Source organism: Uloborus diversus, chromosome 10 (genome assembly GCF_026930045.1).
Source record: "Uloborus diversus isolate 005 chromosome 10, Udiv.v.3.1, whole genome shotgun sequence".
Taxonomy (NCBI): Eukaryota; Metazoa; Arthropoda; class Arachnida; order Araneae; family Uloboridae; genus Uloborus; species Uloborus diversus.
In genome coordinates this window covers 99,312,284-99,325,764 of record NC_072740.1, presented here as the reverse complement: position 1 = coordinate 99,325,764, position 13,481 = coordinate 99,312,284, and the positions used below count along the sequence as shown (strand labels likewise).

At 31.2% G+C, this 13,481-nt stretch overlaps 1 protein-coding gene across 1 annotated transcript in view; it reads left to right on the top strand.

Moving 5' to 3' along the window:
- LOC129231231 (alanine--glyoxylate aminotransferase 2, mitochondrial-like) overlaps positions 1–13,481 on the top strand; it is a 53,307-nt gene that overhangs the window by 16,564 nt on the left and 23,262 nt on the right. Inside the window, exons 5-6 of the mRNA XM_054865495.1 lie at positions 711–804; positions 3,067–3,261. Of these exons, the coding sequence (XP_054721470.1) occupies positions 711–804; positions 3,067–3,261 (289 nt within the window). The remainder of the gene's footprint in view (positions 1–710; positions 805–3,066; positions 3,262–13,481) is intronic.

Sequence of the window (13,481 nt, the reverse complement as noted above, 5' to 3'; positions counted from 1 at the left end):
ATACAGAGTAACTATTAATTTTAGGTTTAAGTTCTTGTTTATTGTTTATAGTTAAACATGTGGTGCATTTTGCCCAATGTTACTGTGTGTAATAATCTGCGTGTTCCCATAAATAAACCAGAGTTTTTTAGAAAAATGGACATAGATCGTTCTTCTCTGTGGCCCTTCATTTGTTTTAGGATTATTTGAAAACACTTTTTAAAATGATTGGATAATTTTTTAGAGTGATTATTTCTGCAAATTCTGCATAGATATTTTTTTTAACCTGTACTGAAATTCTGTATAGATTTTTTTGATGGTCAATTAAAACTTTCCCATTTTTATATTGAAAGTTTTGTTTTACCAATTTTTTTTTTTTTAAATTTTCTCTGGTAATCTTAGACAATGGGTTTTAATTGTGACAAAAAAAAGGGACTACTTTAAACACATATCATGACAATTATACATACAAAATAATTTTGTAACTCCTTTTTATGAGGGGGCTCAAACGTAATCAGAATGTGTTCCCTTTGGAATGTGCATCAGGCAATTGTTCAATACTCAGTGTAATCAATGCTTTTCTTGAATTAGATTGTGTTTTGTTACAGTATGCATTTTCTTGCAAAGGCATTTTTGTATTCTTCTGTATTAATGCAATGAATTATTGTCTATTCACATGAATAATAAACCACGATAATATTAACGTTTTAGCATAATGTTTTTCTTTGTAGAAATGCCTATTTAGGTAATAGTCCATATACAACAAGTTTATGTGGCTTGGGTTCATGGAAACATTCATTTCCTAATGGATTCGGTGTCCATCATGTAAGTATGCTATTGTGCAAAATATTGTTTTTTTATCTCTTGAAATTATACAATACTGGTACATTTCTATTTTTGTTTGTAAATGCTGTATTTATATGCATATAAAAGTAAAATATTTTACTTTTTTGAAATAATTTTTCATTGTCCTTAGCAAACTACATTTTTATCAAGTGATTAATATATTAAAAATTAATATTTATATAATCAGTGCTTAATCATCAGTAGAAAATGTTCACACTAAGCAAAAGGGCATTTTTCAAAAAATTTAATGATACAAAAAAGAGTAAATTTCTGTATAATTTCAAAAATTGTCATATTAATCTGTAAAAAAATGAACATCATTAAAAAACATTTATATGCCCAGATTTGCTATTGTGCGTGAGTGCCCTTAATAGCTCTAGCTCTATCCATGATCTGAAGCCATATTTCACAATTAAGTGAACTATTTGTGGTTAAAATTTATACTTGCAATCACAGCTGATATCAATTTAATTTCTTGATAGTCACATAGTTTTATTTGAATACTGGAAACAAGCAACCTCAGGAAGTGCTATTTTTCGACAGACACTGTTCTGGTAAATTATTTCTAAATTTTTTACTAATCAATAGGAATATTGTATTGTATAGGCTGAGCACACACAAACATGAAAATAATTAACTAATTAGTTAATGAGTAAAAATAATAAATGAAATTGAATGAATTAAATTTCTGTAGAAAACTCAATGTGAATTTGATTTCTCTTTTTTTTTTTTTTTTTGTCATCTAAAAGTTTTTTTTCTCTTTAAATGATTTATTTCATGCTTTAATTCATGTATTACTTATATTTTGTGATATTAACTCCCTGTTCATCTAACTTATCGTCCTTGTAAATAAGTGCCCTGTAATAGTTATTTTTTTCTTTATAAGAAAAGTGAAGATAAGTAAATAATTCTGTAAAATCTCTCCCATCTTTGTGCTTAAATTTCCTCTTTGCTACAAAAACACAAACTTTTAGTTGTCAAGCTCAAATTTCATATCATAATGATATTACAATGCAAATGCAGTGTGATGGTGTGTTAATTTTGATCCCTGTAACCATAATCCAAAAAAGGCTAACTCTATTTCATAATATTTTCTCCTCTTACAAAAAGATGATATAATGGAAGACATGTCAAATTTTTAACGACTTTGAATTTCAATTTGATTTTCAGACATTAGTACAGTTGGTTCTCTATTTAATGACTTTCAAGGGACCACAAAATTTGTCTTTAAGTAGAGTGTGTCTTTAAATAGAATATTTCTAAAACTGCAGTGGAGCAACTGGGACCGTAAATAGTTGTCTTTAAATAGAGAAAGTCATTAAATAAAGCATCGTCAAAGTGAGAACCAACTGAAATTTGACTATATTTTATATTAATATCAAGTTGTGCTTTAGTAAAAATATTTTTAAGTAATAATTCTTTTTCATCCCTTTTGTGCGTAATTCGCGTTAGTTTATTTGAATCAGCTTGATTTAAGTCTTAAATCAGAATTCAAATCAAATGATTTTTGAAAAAAATCATTCGTTAAAGTCATTTAAAATTTATTTTTTCAAAATTCATTTTGCTGTTTCTGAATGATGTTCTGTTTGTAAAATATATTGTTAAATAAAGTTGTTAAATATAAAATTTATTTTATTTTTTAATTAAAAAAATTATGAACGCTGTCTTTATTTTGACTTGACTATTGTAATTACTATAGCAGATAAATAGGGTGTCAAAATTCTTGTTTCCAAATATCCAAACTATGCAGAATTCCTGATTCAAAAGAGAATCCTTCCATAAATGCGGTATTAAGAATGTGTTCTTCATATAATTTTTAATATGTTTTTCTTAAAAAAAATACTGTTCTTTAATGATCTAATCACGATTGTCCTCTTGTGCGTCATTTCTTTTTGAGGCAATGCTTTTCCTTGCATTTATGCCTGTTTTATGTTTCACACACAAGCAGTAATACATATTTTCATACATTATTTCAATATCATAAAAAAAACATTAAAAGATAATCAAAATGTCCTTGTGAGTGTTGCAAAACATTGTATCACCTATTTAGAATCGTGCTTTGTTATGATTTATTATTTTCAGTTTGTTGTAAAAATTATACAGGCACCTGTATTAAACTTCTCAGTTTTTGATTGGAAGTGCATCATAATTTTGATGACTGTTCTTGATTTTATGTATGAACTTAGTAAAATACCAAATTATATTTTTGTCCAGATTTGAACTTCAGATTAATTTTTTCAGGCAATGAATCCTGATCCATATGCAGGTATTTGGGGTGGTTCAAATTGTAGAGATTCTCCCATTCAAACAGACAGAGAATGCAATTGTGGTGTTGGGAAATGTCAAGCTTGTGACAAATATATATCTGAACTCGAAAACCTTCTTTCAAGTTCTGTGCCAAACAAAGTTGCTGGTATGTTTGCAGAAAGCATACAAGTAAGCTATACTATATACTATATGCATTTATTTGTTTCAAAAAGTATAAATATACTATGTAGCCTTTCATATCTAAAACAAAATAAGATGAGAAACTGTACATGAGTTTTATATTAGTAATATCTTTTTTCGGCTATCAAAAATTTTACTACATATTCCAAAAGATTTTGACAAATCAAAACAATGACTGTAAAAAAATTTGCTGTAAAATCTTAAGTACCATTTTGAGTGCCAGTAAAGCGTAAATTTGATCTATTTTGGTATCGAAAATGAATTTTCATCAGTGAAATGATGATGAAATAATGAAGCAATAACTTGGTGTAAAGTCTTCTGTTGACTTTGTGACAAGAGTCAAAGTAGGTCTTAAAAGGGGAAGCCAAATAAAGTGTAATTGACTACAGCAAACAAATAGCACACACATTCAGAATGAAATGCAATTATTAAGCTCTGTCGGAAACACTGTATTGAGTACAATCACCGCTTTTGCTTTCTCAAAATCTGAACACCTGTTTATATATATACTGTGAAGTCAGAAAAAGGAGTATATAGCATTCGTTTAACAAGAACCAATTTAATATCTTTAAAACACTAAACAAGTACGAGCATTGTAAAGAACTAAAAACAGGTAAAAGATATTCAAAGGTAAAACTACAGCATGACAAGTCAAGAGAAAAATGGCTAGCTGCCGACTGCCGCATGCAGACTTTTCAAACCGTCAACACCGGCACTGGCGAGTCGAGTTGAGTTGTACTCTGCTGGCGCTGCAAACCAACTTCTACAAGAGGCTCTGCAATACTATATACAGTTAAACCTTGTCATCACCTCACTGTCACGACACTTTACAGAGTGTCATCATAATTACTCTCTGGAATAGTTTAAAAACACATAATAGAACTATTTTTTATTGTTAAATTAATGTGCAAAAAAAGTTTATTTCTTGCTGCATAAAATACTTTTGGCGAGTTATATTTTTCAAGGATCACATATTCTGAAAAAGTTTTTCATAAAACCAATATATGGGTGTTTGTACCAAAACTGGAAAGTTTAGGGTGCATTAGTTTTAAAAAATTAACTTCATTATTAAAATCTAAGAAAAATTAAGGAAACACTTTTAAGATTACATAATTAAGTTATGACATCAGCAGAGCTTTATTATTTTTATTTTACCATGCTTTTGTAATTGTGTTTTTCATAAGCATGTGAATAACATAACAGTGAATGAGATGTTTTAAAAATGCATGTGTTATGCATTAAAAAAAAGGCATTAAATTGAAATCCTTCTTGAACTTTGTTTTTACAGGGTGGCGACCAATCAGGGAGATCAGGGAAAAGTCAGGGAATTTCGAAAAGATAACAAAAAATCAGGAAAATTGATTTTATGAAGATTTTTTTTTTTTTTTTTTTTGCTTTACAAAATTAAGTATTCTAATTCCTTATGCATTTTTTGCCAATTATCTGTTAAAAAAAGTAAAATTAATGTATACACTGCTGCATATTTGTGCATCTTTTTTCCTCAACGTCAAAGTATTGAATCTTACTTATTAACCACAGGATGAATTTCCTAAGATTGCTTCTGTGTCTGTTAGGTTGTTCATTTTACCTAGCTTGAAATTTCATTTCACGCTTTCAATGCTACGTAAAATAAACAACCATACAGGCAAAGAAGAAGCCTTCATTAATGCCTTAGCTCCTTTGCCTTTATTCCATTGTCTCAAAGTGATTAGTGTACTGTAATCACGATTTCAAAAAGAAATCTTTGGTTTTTGAATTAATACTGATAAAAGCTTGAAAGTTACTTCTTCTCGTTTTTAATTTAATTGCTAAAATTGAACTTTCAATCAAAAAAACTTTGTTTTTTGCCATTATACAGGATGTATCAAAAAATTTCATCTGATTTGGCATGTCTATATTTCGAACAGTAACAAACATATGCAATTACAAATTTTTTTGGATGAAAGGGAAACTGAAAAAGTTTCCATATGTCCTTCCATTTTCAAAGGTGTTCCATATGTCCACCTTTAGATATATGGCATATGTCTAAACGGTATTGAAACTCGTCCCACACTGCAGCGAGCATGTCCTGAGTTACGGATTCCACTGCTGTTGTTATGCGCTTCTATAGATCATCCATTGTTGTTGGTAGAGAAGGCACATATACAGAGTCCTTGATAAATCGCCACAAGAAAAAATCATGTAAAACTTGAGAGTTTTCTCTTTCCAACAGTACGTTGTTGGCGCCTTTAGCTCGAAAAACAGAATAGTTATGATTTTTTGAAATCGGATGATTCTTTTTGGTACACCCTGTACTATTTGCTGTCAGAGCATAAAGGTTTTCTTTTCTTCTGACTTAAATAATTATTTTATTTTATAACCAAGTTGTATTCTTCTTTTATATATTTTGAAATTAACTAATTGCTTTTTTTCTCTTTTTTTTTCTTGCATTTCGAAGTTGTTACAAAAGCAATCTAAGATTTTTTTCGTTACGTACTGAAATTATTTAAAATAGAGTTAACTTGTGTACTTAAGTAAAGATCTTTATTGTTTTATTGTTAAAATGCTGTATTCATTCATTAAAACCTATGTTCTTGATTAGAGAAAAGCTCCCTATGAATTGATGTCAAAAGGTTTCATCTGCTTTGTATAAATATGTCAATTAGTTATGTAAGAATAATTACGTTACTTCTATTGTTTCACTATTACTTGTTATTCTTGCAACAATTATTATACTGTTTGAAAATTTAGTTCAACATTATTTCAATTACTTTTTAGTTCTACCATTAATACACATGTTGTTTTTAAGAGTGATTTTAATAGTTTCTTAAAATTCTTATGCTATGTGGTTTCTGGAAGTCAAGAGTATTTTTTGTACATTTTCTATAATCTTTCCATGTAGAAAAATGTAACTTACTGTTTTTTAGTTTTTTTTTCCAAAAAAATTGACTTGATATGTTTTTTGTTTTTTTTACCATTTTGTTAAAAGAAAATAGCATTTTTTTTAAATATATCTTTAAATCAACAACTTTGCACAACTTAAAACATTTAAAATACTGCATTTTATACTAACATACAATGGATTTCAAGTAGGGAAAAGATAGGAAATCATTATCATTGGTAACGTAAATCAGGGAAATTTGGTGAACTTAATCAGGGAAATCAGGTTTTCACAGTTCCTGTTGCCACCCTGTTTTACAAGCATAAATAACGACAAACCATTCTACACTCCTGTCATCCGCACTAGCGCAGCCAGAAATACCCAATGGAGGGTCCTTTCCCCCTTTACAGCCCTTTCATATGCATAAACTACTGTATTAGGTAAATTACTGCCCAATAGCCAGGGCTAAAGCAGAAATACATGAAATACACCGACAGCTCAGTCATTTCCAGCCGAGGACTGCAGTTTCGTGCTTATTAGCACTCATCAGCCCGGCGTAGGAAAGTGACTGAGCTGGAGATGGAAAACCTCTTTAGGAAGCCAAGAGTGCCAAACAAACTGGTAGCTAATATAGAATTATCGCAGACCAGACGAGTGACCGAAAAAATGGTTCGGTTCAACTCGAATAATGAAGGCAGTGCTAATAAGCACAAAACTGCAGTCCTCGGCTGGAAATGACTGAGCTGTCGGTGTATTTCATGTACTGTACTAGGATTTGCATTTACGTTAAAAACCAATGCCTCTGGAGGGGGGGGATTTACCATCTCCCCCCGCAACTCTGCGCCACTGGTCATCCAAGGTCTTTGAGTTATTCACATCTTTCATCAAAAGCTGAACCATTGATGATTTTCTCACATTGTTTAGAATTTTTTTATGTTAAAAAAAAAGAGAGCTGATATGTCTAATCAGTTTTTGTCTCGCTTTTTTAGAATATGAGAATTACAATCATGGGGCACCCAGCCATAACAATGAAATTCCACAATGTGAAGGAAATTTTTCGAGTTTTGGCAAAGTTAAATATTGAATCTCAATGCTAAAGAAGTATAAAAGTATCCAGAAGAAAGTTTTTCGACGAAATTGAATATATTAAATATATCAGAGTGGAACACCAACTTTCCCACTTGTATGGAATCATCTACATACTTGTTGTCTATGTGTGTATGCATACGTTTAAAATACATAATTTAAATAATTTTAAAATGCATTTGAATGATCAATATATCATTTGCAGATAGATGCTTACATAAAAGAAAAAAAACATAGTTAATTTATTCTGGTTGCAACTGCTGCTTCTAAAGCACCCAAGTGAAGCTCTACTAAATGATGCAAGGTTTATTTTACTCTGTGATAATTAATAGTTGCTTTATACTAAGTTATCCTTTTTATTTAACTCAATATCATCAGCATAATCAGGGAGGAAAGCCTCTCCGAAATAAGATAAATAAATTAGGAGTTTACTTTCAAAACGAATTCTGGCATTTTTAGATCATGGGATGATTGAGGAAGAGTTGGTCTATAATACACTGACTGAGTGTTAAGAGAGGTAATTAATATTGTAGACCCAGTTTAAAAATATACTTCACTGTGTCTACTACTAGTGTGTTTTAATCCTTGAAGTGGCCACTATTGAAGCAACAAGAAGCAGAAATATTAGAATGCATCAAAAGAAAAGTATTTCAGGAACCTCATACAATGTGTTAAATAATTTAGATACACAGTTTGTCAAACTTTTTTTTTTTTTTTTTTTTGACCAAATGTTCAGTGATTAACCTCACAGCAATGAAACATCGCTTTCCATCAGCAATATTACCAGCTCATTTGCTCCTTCATCATTATTGGATTACCAACTCATTTACCTCATCATTCTGCAAACACAACATCATTTGTAATTCCTAGCATTCATTTATATTTGTTGATAGGAGTGAAGTAAAAGGTCTCGAAAAAGGTCTTAAAAAAATTGCTGTTTTTTTTATTAGCACAAATTAATATTATTCTACAGGTAAATGGATCATATCAACCTATAAATATATAAAATTCTTAACCTGACCGTCTCAGATTTTCATGACACTTTGGGAAGCCCTACTCTCTGACACCTTAAATGTACTGTAAAACCCCTCCTAACGGGCACCCCTCTTTTGCAGACAATTTTTTATTCTTCGATTCTAAGAAAAATTACATTATTAAACCCCTGTCCTGCAGACACCCCTCTTTTTTGGACAAAAAATTGACCCGTAGTGTCTGTATTAGAGGGGTTTTACTATATATAATTTTTAAAAAACTTTCATACTTGATTAGTAATTAATTTCTGAAAATGGTTAAAAAGCACTTCTTTTTAACTTGCTGGCAGTGCTTTAAAATTTTATAATTCAAGCTTTATGAGAGCTGCAGAGCTGTATTATAACTCACTTAGAAGAGAAAGACATGCACTTTAGTTGAATGTGTAGTTCAAACACTTTTCAGAAAAAAATTCTTTTTCCCAAAAGTTTCCAATTAAAAAAAATTGAGAATAGCGTCATTTGAAAAAAAAAGAGCATGGTTTTTACTGTATTTTAATGCATATTACCAAAAATTTTCAGTATGGGACCTAGACGGGATCAATAGTTAGGAAAATTTTTAAAGAAAAACTGCCAAGAACTGTCGAACATTATATTCTGTAACTACATCAAAATTTTAAAAAGTACACTCTTTAAAAATTATTGGAATAAATAAAAATTTAACTTCTGAATCAGAGATGAAAGATCATAAAATTCTCTTTAAAATGAGCTATTGTACAGCTCTGTAGCGCAAAAAAAAAAGTTATAACTAGTGATGTGCCGGATTGTTAAATGTTTAGATCTGCGGATGCGGATCACTAGTGTCTATATCCGTGAGAACTTCTTGTGGGTCACAACAAGCCAGAAACTGAAAGCAGATAAATTTTAAATTGTGGAGCAACAAAGAAATTGTTATTACTTGCTAGCATAAAGATGTAACATTGTACTTAAAATTTACTTTTAAGTAAACAAGATTATAGCTCCTACTTGGAAATTCCTAACTTTTCCCCTTGTTTTTGTCTCTGTATGCTGTAAGGATAATTCCAAACAAATATTAAAGGCAGAAAATTTCATAATTTCGATTGTTGCTAATATTTAAATGCACATGTAAGCTCTCACTGTTAAAATTGCAAAAAAAAAAACTAAGTTGGTTTTTAATTAATATCTTCATTAATTCATAGGTGTCCACTAGGGTAGTCACAAAAAATCTATTTTCGTATTTCTTCCACGGCACTCCACTAAAATATGCCAATAGAATAAAAAACATGATTTGTAAAGTTTCAGCTCAATCCAATAATATTAACACATGCGGCAAAGAGGCTAAAGTTACAAAAGACAGTGATATTTAGCAAAAAATCGTAGTTTTTCTTCTTTAAAACCGAAACTTTTCATCCTAGAAACTTTGTTCTGGTCTCATTTTACAGGAAATTTTATTCTCTCATGATGAGTTATCAAATCCATTTTTTAAACAAAATTTATAGAATGGTACTGGGCATTTTTCAGGTGAGGTCATGGAAGATATAAGGAATTTTCGTGCAAAGATCTAAAAGCATTACAATATTCAATTACATTTATTTGTTCTTGTTGATTTTAATTTATCCATTAAAAAGGCTTTATTTGGAGGTACTATAAAAATTAAATGCAACAAATTGCTGATCTATGCATATAATAAAATAAGATGTTTGTGTGTGTGTGTGTGGCGCGCAGCCCGGGAAAACGGTAAGGCCTAGAAGATTAAATTTAGTATACAGGTGTAGTTTTTGCTGAAGTTGTGCACCTCGGGCTTGGATTTTTGATATTTTAATTAGAAAAAAAGTTATTTAATGTTTTATGTGATTTTTAGCACTTTTTAGTACTTTTAACCTCATGGACCCCAAACCAATCGCGCCAGACAAATATTTTTTGAACTACAGTGTCAGAAATTTAATTTCAAATATGATGAACAAAAAAATTTTGAAGATAGAGCACTTTTTGTAATTTTTATGATTTTTTGAAAAAACCTTTATTTTGCATTTTTTTCTGGGTTAAATTTTTTTCTAAACGCACATCCTGTGAAAAATATAATAACCTATTTTCTACAATTTCACTATGTAGTAGCCAGAACATTTTGTCCTCTACAGAAAAAAAAAGTTTTCAAAAATATTAAAAAAAAATTTTTTTTTACAATTTTTTAAAGGCAGAATGAAGATATGAGCTATCGCTTCACCGAAGATCTGCTGTCCGCTAACCGCTTCGAATATGACGTAACGCACCCACGTGATCTAACTGAAGTACTACATAACTTGCTTTTTTCTTTTCTTCCTTTCGAAGGATTCCTTCTCTTTTTTTTTCTTTCCAGGTATTTCATTTGTTTCTCCCCCCCCCCCCCCCGGATGTTTTGCTAAACATTTGATTTTGGTTAATCAGACGGACCACATCGGATCGTTTTGGTCCCAGTCACTTTTTTTTTTTTGAATTTCAATAAAAACAATGATTTTTATACTTTGGCAAACTCCAGGTACCACAGAGACACCAATTTTTTGTGCTATTTTAATAAAACAGTAAGCGTGCTTTTTTTGCATGATTTTCTATTTGTTAGGGAATAAGATTGGAGGTTAGATCAAAATAAATAGAGATAGATGAGAAAATTTAGAGATAGATCGAATAGGTAGATAGATATACATTCAGTGCACAAAAAATGTTTTTTTTTCGAATTAATACTTTTTTTCTTTGAAAAAAAGATTGTTAATTACTATCAGATGTAAATTTGCATGGATCTAGAGAAAGATAAATCTACAGGTCGATGTACAGTGAGAGATAGGCAGACCTATTATTTAAAGAACAACAACTGGGGGTGGGGGGGCGCCGCTACGATTTGAAAACCTAATGCTTTCAAAATAAAAATATACGCGATTTTTGTTATTATACGACTTCTTGGCGTAAAATGGTGAATGACAAGTAAGCCAAATGGCCGCCTTAGGCGGCTGCTTGTATACAAATAAAAAAAGATTGTTAATTACTGTCAGAGGTAGATACGCATAGATCGTATATAGATACATAGATAGACAAATGCAGAGGTCGATATAGTAGATGGACAGCAAGAAAGAGACATGCCCGTCATTTAAGGAACGTCAACGGGGTGTCAATGCCCCCCCCCCACACACACACACCATGACTTTGAAAAAACAATGCTTTCAAGTAAAAGTGGAAGTGTTTTTTGTTATTTTTTGACAAAATTTGCATGAAGAGCAAGCCGTTTATGTCTCCCCTCCCCCTCCTTTAAAAATATTCCAAACGACGGAACTGGTGATAGATCTAGAAAATATTTTATTTAAATTAATAATGATATAGATATAGATTGATTGATACCGCCACGAAACTTATTTAAGCAGCCGCCGAAGTTGGCAACATTGGCGTGAAAAGGCAGATGATAATATTGATATATAGAGAAAAACATTGATTAATTCCGTCTCTAAAGTGTCTAAGCAGCCGCCGAAGGCGGCAACCCTGGCAAAAAAGGCGGACTAGCTGGTCGCCGAAGGCGGCTAGTTTAAAATAAAATAACTAAGTAGTTCAGAAGAGAAAGCAAAGTTAAAAAATCACAAAAAAGAAAAGAAAAAATCTAATGCATTTTATTGCTTACACTGTTAAATTATACATCATTATGTTATAACTTTTCATTGAGAAGTTAAAGTCGTAATGGCTTCGATATGAATGTTTTATTCGATTTTGATGAATGTGGAAAAATGCAATAGAAACTGTCGTTAGTTAGAAATTAGTTGTACACCTGTTTCAGCTGTGCCATTGACAACCCTTAAACTGTTTACTATCTTTTTAGCTTTAATATAATATTGGTTTTCACACCATTTATCAAGATCAGTATTTAAAAACTTTGTATTGATTTCAAATCTCTTTGAAAAATTGTATCTCTTAAAAAGTTTGAGGAGAAATAAAAAAAATCTACTTCTTTGTCCAATAAACTAAGTTTCCTTCAGATTGAGCTGTGCTTTTGTATCCCTATCATCACAATCATCTTCATTATATCCTACTTCGGATTTTAATTTTGCAGCCCTCTTTGTTTTGATCTTTTTTTTCTCCCTATAGTATCATCAAAAAAGGGAAATGCAACCTTCTCTGAGTTCAGGGACTACAAATGATTAATTATTTTAGGTAGTTCTGTGCCTACATCATCTTTATAAATACTCTTGTATTGAACCAACGGTTTTACTAACTGTAGATCTTGATTGGGGACCAAAGCTGGATCGCAGACAATAAACCACACTTTTCCTTAAATATTGTTGATAAACAACCAAATATCTTCAATACCTTTTATCTTTAAATCAATTAAGGAAAGCTGATCCCTGAGAAGATATATTTTTAAAGAGTATATGAGGCAGTGAGAAGCAAAGGATTGTAATTGACAAAATTAAAATTTTCAAGATATCATTACACATATTAGAGGAACCTCTGCTTAGGGGCAAGAGATGGTAGTAGTAGCTCTGGTATGGGGGGGGGGCTGTTATATAGCATGATTTAGAAAAAAAGTTCAATGAAAGCTTACCTAGGATCTGCACTTTGAACGCATTTTATAAGGAACTTTAATGAGTCCACTTACATCCCTTTGCTTCTCACTACGTCCTATGGCCTTTGCCATCCATCTTGTGTGATGAACAGCGCCAGGTACTTGAAAAGTAACATTGTTTGGAGAAAGACTCCCTAAATAAGTTAAGCAAAGTGGAATGAACTTCTTATAGGCATCCCTAAGCTGCTACTGTTTTTATTTCTCAAAAAGAAAGCTTGAATTTTCACCTGGAATACTTATTTTGTTTTTAATCTTCTATGCTCGCTGTGAATTGCCTCTTATCTATACCATTCATCCTGAAATTCTTGAAAAATATCTGGTTGAGGACTAGTGGACGTACTTATTTTGCTTTCAAACCAACTTCTAAGATGTGTAGCGACATGCTAAATGCAAAAACTTTTTCTGTAACAACTGTACTCACAAAACGCAGGTTTGTACTGCAGAAAGGAGCCATAAAATAACTGTCATTTTAACGAAAGCCCTAACAAGCCCTCATCTAAGAACACAGGCTACTTTCCTGGGAATCGTAGTTTTTCCTTTCTCTGAAGGGTCGAAAACCCTTACAAGACTGATTTTTTACTAGTGTTTAGTGCCGACCACCGAGGAGGAAAGCAACGTTCCGTATTTTTGGCCTCTACAGCTAATTTAACAAGTTTTACATGCAGTTGTTTGTTTTAGCTTTGAGTTTTAGAGA